The sequence below is a fragment of the Pseudophryne corroboree genome, chromosome 3 (genome assembly GCF_028390025.1).
Source record: "Pseudophryne corroboree isolate aPseCor3 chromosome 3, aPseCor3.hap2, whole genome shotgun sequence".
Taxonomy (NCBI): Eukaryota; Metazoa; Chordata; class Amphibia; order Anura; family Myobatrachidae; genus Pseudophryne; species Pseudophryne corroboree.
Window position 1 is genome coordinate 280,670,382 of NC_086446.1, and position 25,506 is coordinate 280,695,887.

Sequence of the window (25,506 nt, forward strand, 5' to 3'; positions counted from 1 at the left end):
TAGGTTGGTGAAGTGTAAGCAGTGATAGGGTGCAGCGGCAGCTAGGGCTAAGGGTTATGCCATAGCGGACAGTCAGTACTGGGTGGTGGTCACACCATTATGTTTCATTTATTTCTCTTGGGTGTATTATGTCTACTTGTAGTATTAAAATAGGAACTAGGGAGAAATTGGATTAAGCCATGTGAATCTACTGAGAGAATGTAAAATAGTGCTAGACATGCCCAAAAGGCGGTGCTAGACACACCCATAAGGCGGTGCTAGACACACCCCTCCTGCGGAGCACCCCCTAATAACATTGGCTGCGCACGCCTATGGCCAGTAACAAATGCCTGTGAACACAGAATGCCCACTGACATGCAGCGCTTTTTACACAGTAAAACACACTTGTAAAGCACCAAATTCGCTTGTGCCCCCCCCTGTTTTGCACCGATACTTGTATTCAGAAGTGAAGGAGGACCAGCGATGTCTCTGCAACCTGAGGAGAGAGAACATGGTACTGAGCAGTGTGCTGGCTGCCTGAGGAAGAAGCTCCACCCTTTTTACCTCAGAAACTTTTCATAATATTTATAGGGCTGTGCCTGGGCATCTTATGCTCCCTTTTTGCCAGTTTATAGAGGTGTTTTTGCTGCCCAGGGCGCCCCCCCTGCGCCCTGAACCCTGCAGTACCTGTGTGTGTGGGCAGCAATGGCGCGCTATGCTGCCGCCAGCCGCGGTGTACCTCAGCCGTCACTTTTCTTGATAGAAGATCGGTCTTCTTCTACTCACCTGTCTTCTGGCTCTGTGAGGGGGGTGACGGCGTGCTGTGGGAGTGAGCATCTAGGCACGGCTAGCGTTCAGTTCCCTTCAGGAGCTAATGGTGTCCTGTCAGCCAGAAGCAGAGCCATGAAACTCTTCAGGAAGTTGGTTCCTACTTCTGCCCCTCAGTCCCACGAAGCAGGGAGTCTGTTGCCAGCAGTTCTCCCTGAAAATAAAAACCTAACATAAGTCTTTTCAGAGAAACTCAGTAGAGTTCCTCAGAGTGCATCCAGTCTGACTGGGCACATTTCTAAAACTGAGGTCTGGAGGAGGGGCATAGAGGGAGGAGCCAGTTCACGCCCATTGAAAAGTCTTAAGAGTGCCCATAGCTCCTGCGGAACCGTCTATACCCCATGGTCATGAAGTGGACCCCAGCATCCTCTAGGACGTATGAGAAAAGACATTTCTTTTCATAATAAATAAATCCTATTGTCTTTTCATCTGTCTTCCAATGACCCCTCCATATATCTATTGCAGTCCCTTCATACCTATATAATTGCCCCCTCCATATCTCTCAATGCCATTCCATATCTCTCATTGTCCCCTCACAGCTCTCTCACTGACAACTCCATAGCTCTCTCATTGCTTTCTCCATGGCTCTCTCATTGCCCAGTCCATAGCTCTCTTACTGCCACCTCCATAGCTCTCTCATTGCTCCCTCACAGCTCTGTCACTGCCACCTCCATAGCTCTATCATTGCCCTTCATAGCTTTCTCATTGCCATCTCCATAGCTCTCTCATTACCCCCTCAGAGCTTTCTCACTGCCACCTCCATAGCTCTCTCATTGCTCTTTCATGGCTTTCCAATTGCCCTCTCATTGCCCACGCCATTACTTTCTCACTGCCTCTCCATAGCTCTCTCATTGCCCCCTCACAGCTCTTTCACTGCCATCTCCATAGCTCTCTCATTGCCACCTCCATAACTCTCTCATTGCCACCCCCATAACTCTTTAATTGCCACCCCCATAGCTCTCTGATTGCCCCCTCATAGCTCTCTCATTGCCCACTCTAAAGCTCTATAACTGCCCTGTCCATGGATATTTCATTGCTCACTTCATAGCTCTCTCAATGCCATTCTATACCTCCATATCTCTCTCACTGTCCCTTAATAACTCTCTCATTACACCATCCACCATATCTCTCTCATCGCTCCCTCATTATCCTCTCAGTTTTTTTTGCACAGGCTTATGTTGCCATTCTTGCCCAAAGAAACAGGCAGGATGAGATTATACCTGGTATTTGCCGGTACTTCCTCTCTGAGCATGTGGTTGCGGGGCTGCGTGATGTTTCCCCGGATTGCTCAGACAGTGATCCGAGGAGATTAGCTGCATGCATTCAAAGGAAACTGTACCTGCACCCAATTGGAGCCACTGCTGCCCCCCAAGCCTACACACACATCTATCACCCAAAGTACAAATTCCCTGCCACTATGTAGAACTTTTAAAGCAGCATTTTTCTTGACAGCTGGAAAAAAACGCTTCTTTACCCAGATGTTTTCCCTGTAAAGAAGCTATCTAATGCCTCCCTCTTATAGGTAAATGTATGAAGCAGTGAAAAGAGAGAAATGAGCCAGTGGTGAAGTTGCCCATGGCAACCAATCAGCTTTGAGGTAACATCTATCAAGTGCATTCCATAAAATTACACGCTGCAGCTGATTGGTTGTCATGGACAGCTTCTCCACTGGCTCACTTCTCCACTCTTCACGGCTTCATACACTGCTCAAAAAACATAAAGGGAACACTAAAATAACATATCCTAGATGTGAATGAATGAAATATTCTTATTAAATACTTTGTTCTTTACATAGTTGAATGTGCTGACAACAAAATCACACAAAAATGATCAATGGAAATCAAATTTATTAACTCATGGAGGTCTGGATTTGGAGTCACACTCAAAATTAAAGTGGAAAAACACTCTGCAGGCTGATCCAACTTTGATGTAATGTCCTTAAAACAAGTCAAAATGAGGCTCAGTAGTGTCTGTGGCCTCCACGTGCCTGTATGGCCTCCCTACAATGCCTGGGCATGCTCCTGATGAGGTGGCGGATGGTCTCCTGAGGGATCTCCTCCCAGACCTGGACTAAAGCATCCGCCAACTCCTGGACAGTCTGTGGTGCAACGTGGCGTTGGTGGATGGAGCGAGACATAATGTCCCAGATGTGCTCAATTGGATTCAGGTCTGGGGAATGGGCGGGCCAGTCCATAGCATCAATGCCTTCGTCTTGCAGGAACTGCTGACACACTCCAGCCACATGAGGTCTAGCATTGTCTTGCATTAGGAGGAACCCTGGGCCAACCGCACCAGCATATGGTCTCACAAGGAGTCTGAGGATCTCATCTCGGTACCTAATGGCAGTCAGGCTACCTCTGGCGAGCACATGGAGGGCTGTGCGGCCCCCCAAAGAAATGCCACCCCACACCATTACTGACCCACTGCCAAACCGGTCATGCTGGAGGATGTTGCAGGCAGCAGAACGTTCTCCTTGGCGTCTCCAGACTCTGTCACGTCTGTCACATGTGCTCAGTGAGAACCTGCTTTCATCTGTGAAGAGCACAGGGCGCCAGTGGCGAATTTGCCAATCTTGGTGTTCTCTGGCAAGTGCCAAACGTCCTGCACGGTGTTGGGCTGTAAGCACAACCCCCACCTGTGGACGTCGGGCCCTCATACCACCCTCATGGAGTCTGTTTCTGATCGTTTGAGTAGACACATGCACATTTGTGGCTTGCTGGAGGTCATTTTGCAGGGCTCTGGCAGTGCTCCTCCTGTTCCTCCTTGCACAAAGGCGGAGGTAGCGGTCCCGCTGCTGGGTTGTTGCCCTCCTACGGCCTCCTCCACGTCTCCTGATGTACTGGCCTGTCTCCTGGTAGCGCCTCCATGCTCTGGACACTACGCTGACAGACACAGCAAACCTTCTTGCCACAGCTCGCATTGATGTGCCATCCTGGATGAGCTGCACTACCTGAGCCACTTGTGTGGGTTGTAGACTCTAAAGAAAGAATTGAGACAGCGCTTTTTACTTTGAAAAATATATATTTTTATATATAAAACATATTATTTTTTAATATCACATATGAATACCGGCCAGTATCCTTATTTAAAACAATTAATTATACACACTAAAAATAAAAATAACAAACTGACAGCAAAAAGAAACCACTTAGTATTTCCTGTGGCTACCAATTTCAACACTCTATTAGCTATAACACAATTTGCCTATAAATTAATCTATCCTCTATGGAGACAATTTCATATATATATTATCCAAGTTGCAGTCCCACTGTAGTTATTTCCAGCACAGTTCTCATAAATGCAGCATGCAAGTAATCAATCAGATTGAATCAAACAGTCCTGTAAGCATGCTCAGGAACTAGTAGATTATTAATTTATGTTAGTACTAGAAAGCAGATTCTCCAAAGCAGTGATGAAAATGGGACTAGGGCTTGTTAGTATGGGTTAGAGCAGAGGTTCTCAAACTCGGTCCTCTGGGGCACACACAGTGCATGTTTTGCAGGTAACCCAGCAGGTGCACAGGTGTATTAATTACTCACTGACACATTTTAAAAGGTCCACAGGTGGAGCTAATTATTTCACTTGCGATTCTGTGAGGAGACCTGCAAAACATGCACTGTGTGTGCCCCCGAGGACCGAGTTTGAGAACCTCTGGGTTAGAGCTTCCCAATACTTTTAGAAACCATGCACTTAATAACTGATGTTATGTAGCAGTTCTTTTAGGTGCACCATGCAAAGCACCAATTACCTCTCACCAGCAACTTCTCTCACTTGAGGAGCTTTGCTTGTGCTCCAAAGCTGCTGTGTGGAGTCCGTTGTATTTCCCCCTTAGCACTGGGGTGTATTTGGATACAGCCGGCCGGCTTTCAAACAATGCTGCAGGAGTATTTTCTCTCCCAAGGTGTTTCTGCACGAAGGTAGCGGTCCCGCTGCTGGGTTGTTGCCCTCCTACGGCCTCCTCCACGTCTCCTGATGTACTGGCCTGTCTCCTGGTAGCGCCTCCATGCTCTGGACACTACGCTGACAGACACAGCAAACCTTCTTGCCACAGCTCGCATTGATGTGCCATCCTGGATGAGCTGCACTACCTGAGCCACTTGTGTGGGTTGTAGACTCTGTCTCATGCTACCACTAGAGTGAAAGCACCGCCAGCCTTCAAAAGTGACCAAAACATCAGCCAGAAAGCATAGGAGCTGAGATCATCACCTGCAGAACAACTCCTTTATTGGGGGTGTCTTGCTAATTGCCTATAATTCCCACCTGTTGTCTATTCCATTTGCACAACAGCATGTGAAATTGATTGTCAATCAGTGTTGCTTCCTAAGTGGACAGTTTGATTTCACAGAAGTGTGATTGACTTGGAGTTACATTCAGTAGCGTATCTTGCCACAGGCAAGCAGGACTTTTGCCCGGGGCGCCGCCTTCCGGAGGGTGCCGGCTCCTTCCGGATGGCGCCGCACCATGTCAAGATCCGCCACTGTGCCCCCCGCAGTGCCCCGCTGTGCCCCCCGCTTTGAAGGGAAACAGACGCGTAGCGTCTAGTTTCCCTTCATGGAGAGGACCTTTGTTGTGCGGTGCGCGATGACGTCATCGCGCACCGCACAGCAAAGGTCCTCTCCATGAAGGGAAACTAGACGCTACGGTCTAGTTTCCGTTTCCCTTCATGGAGAGGACCTTTGCTGTGCGGTGCGCGATGACGTCATCGCGCACCGCACAGCATAGTTGCACAGACACTAGGGGTCATAATTGACCTCTAGTGTCGATGCTGTTCTATGGGAGATACGTAATAACGTCTCTCCCATAGATCGAGGAGAGGAGAGAAGAGCGGCGCCGGCGGAGGAGGTCTGCAGCGGTCTGGATCAGGAACGGGGATAGTAAGTATACTTTTTTTTTTATTTTATTTTTTCTTTCAGCGGCGCTACAGGGGGCACAAATGGGGGCGTAACTGACCACGCCCCCATTTGAAGCCACGCCCCTATACTTTGCCCGGGGCCAGAGCCGGCCCTAACCAATATAATGCCCTAGGCAAGATTTTGGCTGGTGCCCCCTAGCACCGCCACTAGTTCTGCAGGAGATGCCTGGCATGAGTCAGCTGGCAGCTCTGCTAACGTCGGGCGCCTTTTGTTTATGAGAATGCATATTATGTGCATTACTATATGGCTAGGATGCACAAGCAGCTTCTGCTGATTAAAATGATATGTAGCATGCCTATATTCTGTGTGCGACTGCGGCTGTATCTGCATACGAAATGCTACATTACAGTGATTTCTTGGAATACACGCAACGTAGCATTTTGTATGCAGATACAGCTGCAGTCACACACAGAATATAGGCATGCCGCATATCATTTTAATCAGCAGAAGCTGCCGGTGCCCCCAAGCATACCAAATGCCCTAGGCATTTGCCTAGTTTGCCTATGCCTAAGGCCGGCTCTGCCTGGGGCGCCACAAGGGCAAGAACCGGCCCTGGTTATATAATTGTGTTGTTTAAGTGTTCCCTTTATTTTTTTGAGCAGTGTACATCTTCCTCTTGATCATTTGAAATGTTATAATGTATGTTTGTACAAGCAGTTGAAAAATATGGTGTAAGAAAACGCATGAGATTTTTACTATGAGATCTGAGACCATTCTTCCCAGCTCCCATTCAAGTTAAAATCTTATTAGGGTGTGTACACACGGTGAGATTTTTTCTTAAGATTTTGACTATATAGTCAAAATCGTAAGAAAAGTTAGTGCAGATCGCAAGGTGAAAGTCACCTTGCGATCCCGATGCGCGGTCCCGCCAGTTCGGCATCGCAAGAAAAGATAGGCTGTGCAGGCAAGTCAATCCTTGCTAGATCGGTGTCCTATCTAGTTCATCTCACATGTCAATGACATCTCACATAAGCCAAAATCTCACATAAGCCAAAATCGTAAGCACACATAGTACAGATCTCAAGAAAAGTTAGTCAAAATCTGTCCTATCTGGCCTCCGGGGAGTTCAAGGGAAATCGCAAGTAAAAATAGGACATAGCAAGGATCTCACCGTGTGTACACACCCTTAACAGATTTATCTCACCGTGAGTACGCAACTATAGTGACAATGCAGAGCGACCAGTTCTCTCTTAATCTATCCTCTGCCCACTGTTATTGTATTTCTTATCTGGCAGCATTCCCACAGCTAGTACTGAAGTGACAGGCAGCGGTTGAGATTAGGAGAGGGGGAGAGTGCTCAGTGCTCTTAGTCACAACTGCAATGCCAGGAGGAAGCTGGCGGTGATATAGACCAGCGAAACGCGTTGAGACCTTCACCATCCTGACCACGGGCACTGCACCTGCTTTTACTTTAAATCACCTGGCAATTTGTGGACTCTTGAACACTCCAGAACCTTTTATTGCAGTCTCTGCTTATTCCCCTGCTGCCATTGGACCTTGATCTGCAATTGAGAACCAAGGGGACTTTTCTTCTGAGACCATGGTAATATTTATGCCTGAAACCTTATGAGGATATCTTGGAGGACTGAGTTCTAGCCAGATTATTGGTGCATATTGCCCTATTGGATATACAAGTGGTTCCTTATATAATTTGAGAGACTCTCAACCCCTAATACTGATTACCCTCTTGACATTTTATATGTTATATACTTTTTTTTTAGATTAGTCTTAATAAATGTATGGTTAATCTTATAACTGATAAAATTGTTTCCGTTCTTTATCTTGAGATCCAGCCGGCGCCAGTATTTTTTTCTATTTTTTTTTTTTTTTTTTTCTGTTTTGTATTTAACCTGTTTTCGGGACTAACCATCCCTATACAGGCTGCCGTTGACAGCGCACTCACTAATTGCTCTGCTATTCTTTGATATAAGATTGTTCATATGGCCTTTAGAGGTGAAAGCATACTACTTTTTTATTTTTGTCTATTTATTTCAACATTCAAAAATGATCATGTCTTTGTCTACACTTAAGCTGGGTACACACTGGAGTAATGTTGGGCTGATTTGTCATTTCGCAACAACGAATTGCCTACATCAAAGTGCGTACGGGTGATTGCGCACTCCCATGATTGCTAGCAACGGATGCAAGGTTTGATGTGCTGCACATCAAACCTAGCGATATCGCTAGCAACCTTGTTTATGCTAATGAAGGACATGATAGTTCCGTCCTTCATTAAACTTGTTCCAGTATGTACCCTCCATCTGGGCTCAAGGACATAGGAAGAATTCTTCCTTCCTATGTCGGAAAGAATGCACATTGCTCCAGTGTGTACCCAGCATTAGGTTTACCATACATCCCTAAACAGAGCCACTCTTCACAGGTTCTGTTGCTGGTTGACTTCAAACCTAAATTTCAACTGGTTTTAAGCAGCTTGAGAACCTGTGTAATCCATGTGTGTCCCAGTTTAAAGGGGTAGTATGGTAAAGCCTATCCATAATTCTTAGCAGGTGGAAGTGGTACACATTCTGTTATGTGCAAAGTGTTATGTACAAATAGTGGTTGTCATGTTACAGTTGCAGATTTGGAATGTTTACAAAAGGCTAATGATTTATTGAAACTTTCTGTGAAAGACTAACATACTTTTACAGCCCTACATCAATGTGCATAATTCATCTGTATTAAAAAAAACATTGCAGAGTGAGGATGTCATTAAAAATCTACCCTTGTGTTATAGGACAAAACTCGGGGGGGAAGGGGGGGGGGGGGGGGGGTAGATGTATTATTCCTTGGTTTGGGGGAGAAGTGTTATCAGCGCACATTGTGTGTGCTATACCGCTTCTCCCCCATGTATGAATGTGCCAGTGTGTAGTACATGACAGGGGCGCTCCTGTCCACAGTGTGTCAGCGCTGCTATCTGCAAGATAGCATGCCGATATGCCGGGAAATGTATGACCGGTCAGTGGCACTGACCATTCCGACGCCTGCAGCTATTGGTTTCGACAGCAGGTGTCATTGCCGATTCACCACAGCTCTGCCCTGGCTGGGGTAGCTGCTTGCTCCGGACTGCACGGGAGATCTTGCAAGGCTTGCCCACTTGAGCCGGGTGGGGGTGAGACACAGTTATATGGTTCTGGTGGGGATCGCCAGAGGGGAGTTTTCAATCCCCCGGTTTAACAGACGAGATATTAATACATCTCGTCAGTGTACCTTCCTGCTTCACCTCGGTAATGAGGCGAAGCAGGAAGTGCAATAGCGGCCGATACCTGCCGCTATAATACATCTCCCCCTTGATTCTTTTACAGCAACAACTATCAAAATTCTGGATTCCAGTCATAAATTATACAGGGATGTACTGTTGCTTGACCATTTCTCTAATGAAAGGACTGGGGTCTATCCTTGTGGCTATCACAATTCTGGATTCCAGTCATAAATTATACAGGGATGTACTGTTGCTTGACCATTTCTCTAATGAAAGGACTGGGGTCTATCCTTGTGGCTAGATGCATCTTCTCTCCACACAAAAACAAAAATAGACAGAGGAATGGCCATTGACCCTCGATGGCTAGCGAGCGACCATCTGCGAGCAAAAATGATGTTAGTGAGCCCATCTGCAGGAACAATTGAATAGCTGCTGGGGCATGCACAGCTAGCTGTATATGCTAGATGCTCCCAGTTCAGAAAGGGTAGCATCCTTACTTTACTATGGGAAACAACAGTAGTATATACATTTAGATGGGGTATATATGGAGGCCCCTGCTCACCCTTCACCATATGCTGCGGAGGACGCTGGGTTGTTTGGACCAGCGATACGCATAGAGCCTGATAGACACACATCTTTGGAACTGGACTCTAGACAAATTCTACCCTGGTATTAATTGGACTGAATATCTCCTTGAACGAACTGCAGCATACAAAGAACCGTAATTTCCCCTATTCAGATCTCCAATTATTCTGCAGTGCTAAGCAGTGAGGATTTCTGTTGCACTTTAAACCGGGATTATCAAACTGCCTCTGATGCCCTACTATGGACATTCCATTGAAGGGAGTCCTAGCCAGGGTATGAATTACATTGCCAAAAGAGCCATTTAAGTGTCTTTTCCTAAAGAGCATTTTAGTAATTATTTTTACTGCAAGAGCTTTGTGACATTTTTATTCCTTTTTTTCTGCAGCAGGGTACATTGGTTTCCACAGGGAAACATCGGGTGTAGAGTGGATCTTGATCCAGAGAGGCACTAACAGGCTAAATATTTAGGATGTCCCAGGATGCATTGTGGGGCCTTCTCTATAACCCCACCTCCAGGCACTGTGAGCTCAGTTTTGAGTTGGTGCCTGTAGAAGCAGTCACTAACAGGTGGGCTGCACTGGGCAGCACTGAAAAAGCTTTTTCTGACAGAAAATTTCTTCAAAACTGGTCTGTCAGCGCTGTATGTCATGGTGACACTTCAGCGCTGCAGCTCCATCATCTCCCAAGCGGCGTCGCATACTCCCGCAGCCTGTTCCCGGGTACTTGCGGCGGAGACACTCCGGCTGTAGGCACATCTCTACTGGTTCGCGTGGCTGCTACGGGGAGAAGGTAAGAGGGCCTCCCAGGCGGGATTCGCTACTAAATCGCGTTCCTGTCGCAGTCTAGGGAGACGGACTGCGACGCTGGCGTGGACACTGTAACTGAGCAGAGACCCCACTATATCCACCAGGGCATAGGAGTACAGTTCAGATATACTAATATCCATTTCAATAAGACTCCATAGTACCAGGTGGTGAAATTCAGCATAGGGGAACCGGCACTTGACCTGTAGCCTCTCCCCTGGCCCAGGTCACCATCTACTGCTGGTGTTCCCACCCCGGTGCTGCCTCACACTCTCCCTCACTCCCTGACTGAGACGCTGGGCGCCATTTTCTAAAAAAGATGCGACTGGTCTCCAGAACTGCAGGGCAAGGTCTCCTTTGTAAACCCGCCTGTATATCAGCGCCATGGTTTTACAAGCACTTAAGTATTCTACATGTCGATATTAAGACAGCATTAGTTAAGAACAAGTGTACCTGTGCCAGAATATATTGTACGAATATTCTGATATATACATCCGGTCTCAGACCGTGCATTGTTATATATAATATACATATACTAGTCCATAGTCCAGTGCAGTTTTATTGCATTACTAAAATAATTATCTGCATTGTCACTGTGACTGTGTGTGCCTGTATCTGCTGTGCGGATTTCACTTTCAGTGTATCTGCTACATCTATCACTGTATTCTGTACCCTAAGGGACTAGGTGCGTCAGGGTCCATAAATAGTGCTTCACAGTATTCACTGATTTTACTCTACTGTGTACTCAGTCACCTAATGAGACAGAGGCGGTCGCTAGGCGGGAGGGGCCTGAATGGCGGCGTTAAGCCGCCGTTTAGGGGGAGCGGTCCGGCCAACGCAGCGTGGCCGGACCGTTGGGGGGGTGGGCTGCGGCGGCTGCATGACGCCTCACGCAGCCGCTGCGGCCAGCAGGAGCGACGTCCAACTCCCGGCCAGCCGCAGGAGCTGCGCTGGCCAGGAGTTACTCCTCAAATACAAAGGCATTGCCTCTGTGCGATGCTTTTGTATTTGTGCGGGGGGGGGGGGGGGGGGAGGGCGGCACTGACATGAGGGGCGGACTAGCCCTGTGCTGGGAGTCCCCCCGCATGTCGGAGTTTACTCGGAATGACCCCCATTGGCCCTCATTCCGAGTTGATCGCTAGCTGTTTTCGATCGCTGCACAGCGATCAGGCAAAAAAAGGCACTTCTGCACATGCGGCGCAATGCGCACGTGCTACGTACTTTCACAACAGCCTAGCGACGCTTTTCAATCGCACTGCTGGCCGCACAGTGATTGCCAGGAAGTGGGTGTTTCTGGAAGGTAACTGACCATTTTCGGGGAGTGTGTGTAAAAACGCATGCGTGTCAGATACAAACGCAGGCGTGCCTGGGGAAACGCAGGCGTGGCTGACCGAAGGCAGGGCGTGTACGTGACGTCAAAACAGGAACTAAATAGTCTGAAGTGATCGCAAGCTAGGAGTAGGTCTTGAGCTGCTCAGAAACTGCACAATCTTTTTTTGTAGCAGCGCTGCGATCCTTTCGTTCGTACTTCTGCTAAGCTAAAATACACTCCCAGGGGGCGGCGGCTTAGCGTTTGCACAGCTGCTAAAAGCAGCTAGCGAGCGAACAACTCGGAATGAGGGCCATTGTCCCTATGGTAAATCTGCCTTGGGCGGATAATTTGTCTACCCAGTTGCAGTAATGAAGTCACTCCTTGGTTAGACATAAAACTACCCCAAGTCACTCTCGCATCACGGGGTCATCTAAGCGGGCTACTACTTCCTCACAATTTACTAATCTCTCAGAAGATTCTTCTGATGAGGATGGGGAGTATACTGTCCCGTCAGACACTGACACAGCTGCTTCTGACGAGGAATCCACCACTCAGGTTGATGTCCCTAACTTAGTGGTTGCTATTAAGCAGATCCTACAAATCACTGATGATGATGAGGATTCCACTACGGTGTCTACGAAACTGATAGGTTTGAGTGTCAGAAGGTAACTAAAACGTTATTACTTCTGACAATCTAGTGGACATACGATAAGAACCCTGGTCTTTTCCAGGAATTAAATTCTCCCTGTCTAAAAGGATGGTAGCTCGCTATCCTCTCCCTACAGAGTTGTGTAACAAGTGGGAAAATTCACCACCGGTGGATTCCCATGTCACCTGTCTAGTGGTGTCATCTACTCTGCCTGTCAAATGATCTCCTTGACTCCGGAGGTTCATCTATCGCTGACCTAGTGGCTACAGGATCAGCAGTTCAACAGGGGCTGTCCCTTCTGGATCCCCAACTGGGTCTTACTGACTACGGATGCCAGTTTGAGGGGCTGGGGCGCAGTGTTGGAGCAACACTCTTTCCAGGGTCGGTGGACCAGGAGGAGTAACTCCTCCCGATAAACATTCTGGAAATGCGGGCAGTGTTCAATGCTTTGTCTCTCGCCCTGCCTCTGTTAAAGAACAGGCCTTTTCAAATATGGTCAGACAGCGCCACCACGGTGGCATACATAAACTATCAAGGAGGCACTCGAAGCTGCATGGCAATGATGGAAGTGTCAGAAATCCTTTGTTGGGCGGAACGCCATCTGCCAGCAATATCGGCAGTGTTCATTCCGGAAGTCCTCAACCGGGAAGCGGATTTCCTCAGTCGTCAGGACGTGCACGCCGGAGAGTGGAGTCTTCATAAGGAAGTCTTTCAACTCCTAGTGGACAAATGGGGCCTACCAGATGTAGACCTGATGGCGTCTCGACACAATCACAAAGTTCCGGTCTTCGGATCAAGAACCAGGGATTCTCAAGCAGCGTCCCTGGGTGCACTGGCAATTCCATGGAACTTTCGACTGCCCTATGTGTTCCCTTCAGTGTCACTACTGCCCAGGGTACTACGGAAGTTCAAATAAGAAGGAGGAATACTACTTCTAGTTGCTCCAGAGTGGCCCAGATGGCATTGGTTCTCAGACCTGCAAGGTCTATCGTTAGAGCATCCTCTTCTACTTCCTCAATGCCCAGACCTCCTCTTTCAGGGCCCTTATGTCTACCCGGACCTGGCCAGACTGGCTTTGACAGCGTGGCTCTTGAAGCATCACTCCTGAGGGCCAAAGGATTCTCCGAGGCGGTTATCCAAACGATGCTGAAGACCCGACAACAGGCATTTGTACGGATATATTACAGGGTCTGGAATTCTTACTTCACCTGGTGTGCTGCTAAGAATTATGATGCATACAAATTCGGAACTTACACACTTCTGACTTTTCTGCAACAAGGCCTGGACTTCAGCTTTCGTCTGGCCTGCCTCAAGGTTCATATATCTGCCTTGTCAGTGTGGTTTCAGAGAAAAATTGCGTCTATTCCTCATGTTCATACTTTCACTCAGGGTGTTTTACGAATTCAGCCTCCCTATGTCCCTCCTGTGGCTCCATGGGATCTATCTGTTGTCCTGAAATCCCTGCAAGAGTCTCCATTTGAACCTCTTGAGTCAGTGGACTTTAAATGGCTCACGGTCAAGGTCCTGTTCCTACTGGCTATTGCCTCTACTAGGAGGGTGTTAGACCTAGGCACTTTGTCCTGTCGTCTACCCTTCCTGATATTTCACCGTGATCGGGCAGCTCTTAGAACTCGCCTGGTTATTTACCTAAGGTGGTGTCATCTTTTCACCTAAACCAAGAGATTGTGGTTCCGACCTTCATCTCTTCTGGTTTGTCCTCCAAAGAGCGGTCTTTGGATGTGATACAGGCTCTCCGTATATACGTCACTGCCTCTATCTGGATGTCAGATTCCCTTTTGTATGGTTTGGTTTTCACAAACGTGGCTGGCCTGCAAATAAGCAATCCCTGGCCAGATGGATTAGAATGGTGATTGCACAAGCTTAAGCACAGGCTGGACTCCCAGTTCCTGCTGCTATCAAAGCCCATTCTACTCGGTCTGTTGGACCTTCTTGAGCGGCCCTCTGTGGCGCGTCCGCTGGACAATTGTGCAAGGCGGCTACATGGTCCTCAGTGAACACGTTCATTAGGTTCTATACCTTTGATACTTCCGCCTCCCAGGATGCTTCATTTGGACGCCGGTTTCTCATACCCGCTAGGGCGCGTCCCCTCCCTTGAGGAACTGCTTTAGGACATCACCCGATGTTTCCCTGTGGAAACCAATGTACCCTGCTGCAAAAAAGGAGATTTATGGTAGACTTACGATTGTTAAATCTCTTTCTGCAAAGTACATTGGGTTCCACAGGGCGCACACCCTGACGCACCTAGCTTCTTTGGGTTTGTATGGCATTAGCCGCTGGTCCCTTCTTTTGTCGTGAGAATGTGGTTCTATGTGACTAACATCTGCCTTATCTTTTGCCTGCTCCTACATTGGACGGTTAACAAAACTGAGCTCACAGTGCCTGGAGGCAGGGTTACAGAGGAGGCCCCACAATGCATCCTGGGACAGTCTAAAGCTTTAGCCTGTTGGTGCCTCTCTGGATCAAGATCCACTCTACACCCGATGTTTCCCTGTGGAACCCAACGTACTTTGCAGACAGAGATTTATCAATGGTAAGTCTACTGTAATTCTCCTTTTATTGATGGGTGGTGTTAATAAATTGTACTACACCCTTTTCTTTTAAACCGTCCCACTAGTATTATTGTCACTGCCAGTGCTGGTACATACTTTATCCTTTAACAGTACTATATATGCCTGAATTATACCATGATGTGCGATTTCATAGTGGTTGTAGTAAAAACTAAAAGTACAATTCAAACACAATATAGTACATGGCTAAACGGGGTTATTAAAAATGAATAAAGTGGGCGCTTTTGGATAGGGTTGCTAGAGCACCGTTATCGTACACATTAGCATCGGAAAGATTCCCAAGTTTCCAAAGATACCCATTCGCATACGTACAGGCTAAGCATTATGCTATGTCAGTGGTTGGGAAACTATCTGCCGATGACTGGAATAATACTTTGGACGTGCTGCTGGTATCAGATTTAACGGTTAAGGGAGCGATCTCGCATCATTATGCTTTTCTGAGAAAGGGTATTGACCATAACCATATTCAATCGGGTATGTCCTCTTGGTTGCGCGCCATCCCCTCCCTGACTTGTGAAGGTTTGCTGAAGACACTCTGCTGGTCGAGAAAGACAATTCCGGCGATTCAATATCAAGAAATGTTTTTTAACATCTTTCATTAGGCTTATTTTTCACCCCGCAGACAGCATCTGGCAGGGTTGATACCATCCGCATCTTGCCCTAGATGTCATGTTGATATAGCAGATATGTATCATTATTTTTGGAAATGCCCCATGTTGAGAATATTCTGGCTTAAAATAAGACGATTTGCCCTTGACAGTTTGGTAAATTATATTCCTTTTACGGATAAATGGGCAATATTTGGTATGTTGCCGGAAGAGCAACGTATAGAGAGGGGATGTAAGCGCCTGTTATTAATTATAAGTGCGACTGCTCGCAAGGCAATTCTGCAGACATGGATTGAGGCTACTCCCCCCACCCTGAAATTATTTAAAGAAAAACTACACCATGTGTTTAACATGGAGTGGATTGACACTATGTTGGAAAAAGAGAAGCGGTCGGCAGGGTTCTTCGGAACCTGGGAAAGTTATATTGATATTTTGTCAATTGATTTACGTACCAGAATACGAGACTCCCTGAAACTCACACAATGGTATGCTATTCGAGAACTATCTGGAGATCCACCGGTAAATGTGTTACCCTGATTACCTCACTTGCGCCCATTGACTAATTAAAACGAAGGGGTGGTTGGGGACACAGAGGGCTGAATGGGAATGATCTTTAAGTACATAGTCTCATTGATCTGTATTTTTGTACAACAGATATGCCTGCTACGTCTGAATAATGCGCTGTTTCGGAATATTGTGATGTACGTTTGGATTAGTATCTGGATAATGTCATGTACTATGCTCTGCATATAACTTTTTAGGGATAATTTAAAGTTTATCAAGGAATCTGTATGTATTATGGAATTCTGAGTGTTTCAATAAAAATTATAATAAAAACAAAATGAATAAAGTTGGATTTATCATGTCAAAGGAAATTAGACTAAGATGAAAGAGATATAATTAAAGTTAATATTAAGTTCAAGTCAATACACACATCTGTTGCCAACCACTTCAAAAGATTAAATAGAAATATGCTTTATTTTTAATATCACTAATAATGTGAATGGATTGCAGCACAAACATTACCATTGAATTAGAATCAGAAGGAATTAGAATCATTCAGTGCACATTCTGCACCAGGGTGAAGCTTCTCCACACAGCTCCTGAATGTCTTTCTCTAGAGTCTAGACATAACTTGCCGAAGGAAAGAGAAACCAGTCAATGAAGGAGGCAGCAAAGGGAATGGCCTGTCATTAGAAACTCAAGCAGTAGGTGGCACTCAAGTCCAAAGCTATAAGCTGTATATAGGTGATAGGTTTACTGTACAAACACATCATTTCATATAAATGGGGTGTCTCTTCTAGCGACACAGGAATAATAAACTATACTGACAATGAGAATGGCAGTGCTGCATATAAACGAAACTTTAATATGGAACAGAGGAATGTGTTTCACTGCACTGTTGTATAACGCTGCACAGGTTCTGTGTGCAAGGGAGAGTAGCAGCTCCCAGCCAGAGCCATCAAGGAATACGGTTAGTTAGCAGTCCTCTGTCATCCTTCAAAAGATGTTCTACACGGTCTCTCTGCAAATCAACACAGAGGAATTACTCAGAACTGAACAGAATGACACAAAAATACTTGCCGTTCTAACCTTCATCTAATGCACAGTTATATGTTTCTTAAAGGGATGCAGTTGATATGCCGGCGGTCAGCATCCCGATCGCAGACAATGCCGCCTGCCAGAATGCTGGCTAACAGGGGCTATTCCCAATTGTCGGTGTCCGAGACACCCATCGGGTGGTATTCAAATGATATATCACGCCCAATCTGCTTTCTAAAGTGATCCCCGTTATCGCGCATATCGCACCAATAGTAATAAGGTGTAGCTGCGTAAAGGGTTAGGGTGCCTCGCTACCCCGGGGTAGCGAGCTGAAATGATGATACCACACCGGTCAGCAGAAACAGAATGGGTGTGAAAGGGGGTGAAAAGAATTGAATACCGCCCATAGAGTGGGAATAAAACCTGTGGCGAGTGAAGCTTTGTTGCGCTCACCCCCCAGACGGAATCCCGGTATGTGACCTCCGGGATCCCGACAGCTGGCATATCAGCCCCATCCCCTCTTGACATATACACCTATCATTTGCTCTTAGACACTAACATCTCACCGCCATTGGATGCAGGTGCTACATGAAAATATGCAGCAAGATGCATCTTGAATAGACAGACACCTCTGTATGTGATCTGCAGCTGCATCTGAAGATGCATCATCAGATCACTTGTGTGAACAAGGGCCATCTAAGTAACACTCAGATTACGCAGGATGGCCGGGCTGTCCACACTGCTGGGGATAGGACACCTACTACAACAGGAACAACGTGCTCCTGCTTTGTAGAATGGTCTCCATCGACGCCCCGACCCCCAACCGGCTGAATGGGTCTGCGCATTGCCAGTCCCACAAACACTGGAGATGTATGTAAACCATTGGTTTATGTACATCTCTGAATCAGGCCCAGACTTCTTACATACATATCGCTCTTCTACTCCTAATATACAGACTTCATCTGCTTTATATACAGTAAACTTCTGCAGTTGCAATTTAATCACATATAACCCAAGATTTATATACAAACATTACCAAGAACACAAACTACATAAAGCACAATATATGGGTGAATACGTAACAATTATGGGCTCACCTGAATCCGGCGCAAGGGGTCCCGGTAGTTTTCTGTATGCATTCGGGGGGGCAAGAAAATTTCAAGTTCTATGGCTTCACGAGCAGTAGGTTGGCAAGAGATCATATGACTGATTTCGTGAGCCTAGAGTCACACAAATGACCACAGTGATTACGCTGATACCTGATCTTATGTCAGATTAAATTACTTTATCGTAGTGATATTTGCATACCTCCTAACACTGGTGGGCAGTGGAGCGGGACCCTTGGCGCACCCATAAAAGCGGCGAAGCTTAGAAGAACTGGGGTGGAGCTTTGCAGCACCTCAATTCCTGTCACTGTGTGTGTGTGTTGTGGGGGGGGGGGGGGGGGGGCAGCATTCTCCGAGATACTGGGCACGCCACCATGCTCTCCCTGTACTGTGGTTAGGCGCAGTGCGCATGTGCACAGCATCTATCCCCTGCTGCTTACCTGCTGCTTATCCGTTGAGGTTCCCTGAGGACCACAATTGAGAACCTCTGGCATAGTTAATTGACAATTCAATATAATAAGGGGGCGATATATCAAAGCTTAACGAGAGCTAAAGTACTAACCAATTAGTTCTTCAATGCCATTTTTCAAACACAGCCTATAAAATGAATTAGGAGCTGATTGGTTGGTACTTTTTCTCTCTCCAAGCTTTTATTAATCTCCCCAGTATCTGTTAAAAGAGAACATGTAGGTGGTGACAACTGAACCATTTTACTCAAATGTAGAGGCCCAAACGATTGATGTTTGGTCTTTGTAGTAAAATTGTCATCTGTGATTACTGATTGTACAGATAAGCAACAGTTGAATCATACAGGATACCAATTCAGCAACCAACCTAAGCCTTTATTGAGAAACATTATTAACGGAATTGAAGACTCAGAAAGACATGTAATAAATGAAAATGTAATAAATATAAAGAGGGTTTTTTTTCAACAATGACTTGCTTATATTTACAGGGACCAATCAAGGTTTCAAAAATAGTAAAGATATTACATGCACGCATGACATGGTCCTTATGCTGGCCATACATTAGGTCGATATCGTGTGCACATTGTCCATGTTTTGGGTATGATTACAATGCAACGTGCGGTCCCGTGGGTAGAACGTTGCACCATCAGATCATACATGCAGCTATATTATCCATCGTAATCGTATACGCTATGGGGGCCATTCCGAGTTGATGGTAGCTGTGCTAAATTTAGCACAGCTACGATCAGGCACCCAGACATGCGGGGGGACGCCCAGCACAGGGCAAGTCCGCCCCGCATGTCAGTGCCGCCCCCCCCCCCCCCCTCTCAGAAATGCAAATGCATCGCATAGCGGCGATGCTTTCGCATCTCAGGAGTTACTCCCAGCCAGCGCAGCTCCTGCAGCTGGCCGGGAGAACCTCTTCGCTGCCCCGGGTCGCAGCGGCTGTGTGTGACGTCACGCAACTGCCGCAGCAGTGACGTGCGGTGGGGTGAGGCAGGTGAGGCAGAGCCTTTCCTGTCATACTTACATTTGTACCAGAGTTTTGACTGTATAAAGTATATGAAAAATACAAAGAATATGTTTGAAATATCTGCTTTGCATAATTCTAATCATTTTTATAGGCAAAACTCTGGAGTAAAAAGTCTATGGCAGGTGAGGCAGTGCCTCACCTGCTTATCTTTTCCGCACATCTCTGATCAAAACTCACCAAATTTCCAGGAGTTTATACTGCTGCACCTGTGTATAATGCCCATATGTACGCTTTGGCTCATATTTTGTATGTAAATCTGGCTCTGGTGCTTGCTAGTGCCTCCTTAGCCTTTTAGCTCACCGCACGTCCCTAGCACACACCCCAACGGTCCGGCCACGCCTGCGTTGGCCGGAACACGCTCCCTAAACGGCGGCTTAATGCCACCGTCTAGCCCCCTCCCGCCCAGTGACCGCCTCTGCCTCAGAGGCGATCGCTAGGTAGCAACGGCTGGCATGCGCCGGCGCACTGCGGCGCAGGCGCAGTTCCGACCTGATCGCTGCGATAAACTGCAACGAGCGATCGGGTCGCAGGTGTAGTAGATATAAGATTTGCAGAGAGGGTTAGCTTTGGGTGGGTTATTTTGTTTCTGTGCAGGGTAAATACTGGCTGCTTTATTTTTACACTGCAATTTAGATTTTAGTTTGAACACACCACACCCAAATCTAACTCTCTCTGCACATGTTACATCTGCCCCCCCTGCAGTGCACATGGTTTTGCCATTTAACTAACAAATTTGTTGCTGCGGTCAGATCGGAATTAGGCCGCATGTTTTATGCACATACTGTACAATGCGGGTTCACTATGGTATGCCGGCGGACGGGCTCCCGGCGACCAGCACACCGGCACCGGGAGCCTGACCGCCAGCTTACCGACAGTGTGGTGAGTGCAAATGAGCCCCTTGCGGGCTCGCTGCGCTCACCACGCTACGGGCACGGTGGCGCGCTACGCGCACCACGCTATTTATTCTCCCTCCAGGGGGGTCGTGGACCCCCACGAGGGAGAACAATTGTCGGTATGCCGGCTGTCGGGATTCCGGCGCCGGTATACTGTGCGCCGGGATCCCGTCAGTCGGCATACTGAAGACTACCCGTACAATGCATCATATGATTTTGAGTGGCATTTCCCTGGACTTTGTTTTTGTGTGGCACACAATCGATGGGTCGTTAGCACATTGTGTGTCACTCGTGTTGTCCGGGACTGTCAGGGAGCTGCCAGGAGGTCGAAGGGAAATCGTGATACGACTCGCATCGGATGCGGGTCATCCTAATATATGGCCAGCATTAGGCTTTTACAACATAACATGTCAGTAAATGATAGAAAAAAGTATAGACTTGAGGATACAGATAGAAAGTGACAATACCTTAAGAAAGCAGTAAGATGCATATGGGGGGTCATTCCGAGTTGTTCGCTTGTTGCCGATTTTCGCAACGGAGCGATTAAGGCAAAAATGCGCATGCGCATGATACGCAGTGCGCATGCGCTAAGTATTTTAGCACAAAACTTAGTAGATTTACTCACGTCCGAACGAGGAATTTTCATCGTTGAAGTGATCGGAGTGTGATTGACAGGAAGTGGGTTTTTCTGGGCGGAAACTGGCCGTTTTCAGGGAGTGTGCGGAAAAAAGCAGGCGTGTCAGGGAAAAACGCGGGAGTGTCTGGAGAAACGGGGGAGTGGCTGGCCGAACGCAGGGCGTGTGTATGACGTCAAACCAGGAACGAAACGGCCTGAGCTGATCGCAATCTGTGAGTAGGTCTGGAGCTACTCAGAAACTGCTAAGAATTTTCTATTCGCAATTCTGCTAATCTTTCGTTCGCAATTCTGCTAAGCTGCTAAGCTAAGATACACTCTCAGAGGGCGGTGGCCTAGCGTGTGCAATGCTGCTAAAATCTTCTAGCGAGCGAACAACTCAGAATCACCCCCATTATACGGATCATTTATGAAACTGTTTAAAACACGTGAAGCTTTCTAATTGCATAGATGAACCTACCTGCCTAGCACAGTTAAAGCTGCATGACCGCATACTACTAGTTTAAAAAAAAAAATCCATAGGCACATAAGTTTGTGGATCCAAATATAAATGTGCAGTGCAGAAACTAAAAATAAAACTTCAAAGTCCATCCCACCATCACTTTAGGGCACCCTCTTTATTTATTTGACATTTAAAAAAAAATATTGTTCCATTAACTTATATCATAAATTGTTCAGAGTAAGGGAACATGGGAAGTGTATTCGTCCCAACAATCAAGATGCAGGGGGAGCAGTCCCATATTTTGTCCATTGCCAGGACTGTTGGAAGGTCTGTCCCACTTATAATGCAGCATTGAAGAGGTGCTTTTAGGGAATATAAGGTGGATTTGGGAAGAATAACACTTCAGAGGTGCTAGGGATGAACCAGGGGAACACGGAACATCCTAGTGTTACATCCTCATCCCCACTGTCCCGATACTCCAGTTTTACATGTGTCACTTTTAAATCATACTTGCCGATGTCCTGGCTGCCCCCTCTTGGAGGGCACAACCAGGTGGGAGATCCCAGCGGCGTGGACAGCCAGGACCCTGTGATTGCAATATCGTGGTCTGCCCCCACTATACAATGCAGCACAATAGGTAATAAATTTGTGCTGATTTTCGTTTGCACTGCATATGGATGTGGGTAAAATTTAATGATGTTTTAATTACCGTAACAATGGTATTTCTGTGCAGAAGTATAGCTGCAAGGTTACAACGGAACCTCATGGCTAACTAAAAATGCCCCTAAATATCATTTATATCTACCCAAAACAGTAGAAATGTGCCCAGCTCCTCCTATTAGAAGATGTAAAATGTTGCACCCTGGCACACATCGCCATTCTAAAATACAAATAAATGATATGCCCATTGACTTTAATTGTCTAATTTGCACTAGACAGATAAAACTTGTTTGCTGATTGTTTGTCCTGATACAATCCAAACTTATTACCTATATGCAACGTTAGTGAAAGGGTCCCAGAGAGAAGTAATCAAGTCAGCAGTAGAACACTACATCACCGGGCCCCATAGTAAAATTCGGTGGGGTGCCCAAGAAAACAATCACTCTGCTCTTCTAAATCTGCGCTAGCAACCTATCCATGAACAGCGAAGCCTTGTTTCTGCTTCATTGCACCTGAACTTAGATGAATGAGTTTGCACGCAGTGGTGGGACTATTACAATGGCATGGTGTACAGCAGCTACAGGTCCCTGCCCATCTCCAGTCCCCATAGCCACTGCAAGCTAGAAAGTTCACCTTTTGCTAAATCATGTTTGTAAATGCATGCTGTGCATCATGGGAGATGATGTCATGCCGAGGTGACTCACTTCCTGTTTGTCTCCTGTTACTTCCACTTGGTGTCTGGCTCATGCTGAGTAAAGAACTGTATTACACTGATGCTGCAAGTGTCGTCTTGATCTGTTGTCACACATATACATGGTGTCAGAACTAGGATGCCATGGCACAAGGTCTGAGGAGAATAGATCCGCTGATATTTAATGAAAACGTGGCTGACAACTGGCTGAGGTTTAATAGGGAATGGCATGTATACTCCATAGCAGGTCTTTCAGACAAATCCAAAAAAGTCCAGGCATACACGCTGCTGAAGCTCGCAGGCACCGATGCTGTGGACAAATCAGATGCTTTTGTATACGCTGATGGAGAAGACAGAGGATCCTGACGTCCTAATTTCAAAGTTTGAAGAGATCTGCATGCCAGTAAAGAATGTAATTATGGACAGGCATGTTTTCAACAGCACAAACCAAAAGGGTGATGACACTATACAGTCCTACGTCTCCACGCTAAAGCTGCTGGCAAAGAAGTGCAATTTTGGTATCCTCACAGAGGAGCTCATCCGTGACAGAATCGTATGCGGCATACGCAGCGACAAGGTACGTGCACAGCTGCTGCAGGGGAAGGGCCTCGCATTAGAAACTGCCATAAATATCTGTATGTTAAATGAGCAGTCTGAAAAGGGCACAAGGGAACTAAGGACGCTGAGGTGTGTGTCATGGCGGCCGTTCCGCGCCGATACGCCACATGTGGGAACTGCATGGCACAGCACCCTCCTGACCAACAAAGCTGCCCCGCATATGATAAACAATTTAATGCATGTGGCAAATGGAATCATTTTGCAAGGTGCTGCCGCTCCAAATATCAAACTTCCATAAAGCGACAGTGTGAATCGCGCTATAGCCGCTCACCCCGGCGGATTAACTAGGTTGAAACGGAGCCAGAGTGTGAATCGGTTCGCATGACAGTTTGTGATAGTGTAGACCACTTGGATGAAAAGGGTGAAATATTTATCAAACTGAGAACAAAGCATACGAACAAGGTGGCCACAGTCAAAATAGACTCAGGAGCGAAGTGCAATGTCATATCCTACAAACAACTACGTGAAATAGATCCAACTACACAGATAAACCCACAAGACAAGATCAACTTGATAGCTTATGGTGGCCAGATCATCACCACACTGGGTACCACAAAGCTAAAGTTTACCTGTGCTGATTTGCTATTCCACATTGTGGATCAAAAGGTTAAACCACTGCTAGGCCTCCCTGACAGTATGAAGCTAGGCCTTCTCAAATCGAGGCCTGTGGTACACGCAATATAGATGACTGTACCAGAGATTCAGGATTTATTTGATTGCAGTACACTTGGCAAGCTTCCTGTTGTGTACCATATGAGGCTGGATGACTCCATTGTACCTACTGTCTGTGCCCCCCAGAGGGTTCCTATCACAATAAAAGACAAAATCATTAAAGAGATCCACAGAATGACTCAATTGGGTGTCATTGACCCCATAGAGGAAGTGACACAGTGGGTGTCCGCCATGGTAGCCACATCAAAAAAGGATGGGACTGTACGTCTTTGTATTGATCCAGTACACTTGAACAAAGCACTGCTGCATCCATATCACCCTCTCCGCACCATCGAGCAAGTGATTGATGACATGCCAGGTGCCAAAGTTTTCAGTACCCTGGATGCAAAGTGCGGATTCTGGCAAATACCTTTGGACAGACCTTCGTCCCTGCTCACCGCTTTATGACCCTTATAGGGCAGTATGTCTTCCTTCGCATGCCCTATGGAATCACTACGGGCAGTGAGGTCTTCCAGCATTGCATGGAGCAACTTTTTGCAGGCTATCCCTGTGAAATCATCTCGATGACATCCTGGTGTGGGGCCGCACCAAGGAACAACACAACCAGCGACTGCACCAGGTACTTGAACGGGCCCGTACTTTGAACCTCAAGCTCAACCCAGACAAATGCAAGTTTAGAGTTACAGAAATGGCGTACATGGGCCACGTGCTCACTAGTCAAGGCGTCAAACCGGATCGGAATAAAATCACTGCCATCCAGCAAATGCCGCTTCCGGATGACCAACAGGCACTGCAGCGCTTTCTGGGGACGACCAACTACCTGTCTAAATTTGTTCAGCAATACAGTGAAACCACGGCACCTTTGCTGCAGCTACTCCACCAGGACTCAGAATGGTGCTGGCTGGACGCATACACGGCTGCTGTTGATCGATTGAAGACCATGCTGACAAATCCACCGGTCCTGCAATACTTCAACATGCATGATCCGGTAGTCCTCTCTGCCAACGCTACACAGAGTGGTCTAGGGGCCGTGTGCCTCCAACACCGCAGACCGGTGGTTTTTGCTTCCAAGGCTCTCACTGACACTGAAACCAGGTATGCACAAATTGAGAAAGAACTGTTGGCACTGGTGTTCGCCTGCAACCGTTTCCATGACTTCATCTATGGCTGTCCTGTCACGGTGGAAACCAACCATCAGCCTCTCATCACCATACTGAAGAAGCCCATCTACTCTGCTTCTTCCCGTATTCAGGGCATGATGCTCAAGCTGCAGCGGTACAACCT

General features: G+C 46.9%; 1 protein-coding gene across 4 annotated transcripts in view; it reads right to left on the reverse strand.

Moving 5' to 3' along the window:
- The window catches only part of RGS19 (regulator of G protein signaling 19), a 324,046-nt gene that overhangs the window by 173,210 nt on the left and 125,330 nt on the right, over positions 1–25,506 (reverse strand). Inside the window, exon 2 of one of the 4 annotated variants that reach the window (XM_063959212.1) lies at positions 16,491–16,989. The exons of the other annotated variants lie outside the window; for them this stretch is intronic. Within the exon in view, the coding sequence (XP_063815282.1) occupies positions 16,491–16,523 (33 nt within the window). The 5' untranslated portion in view covers positions 16,524–16,989. The remainder of the gene's footprint in view (positions 1–16,490; positions 16,990–25,506) is intronic. 4 annotated transcript variants of the gene reach the window in all.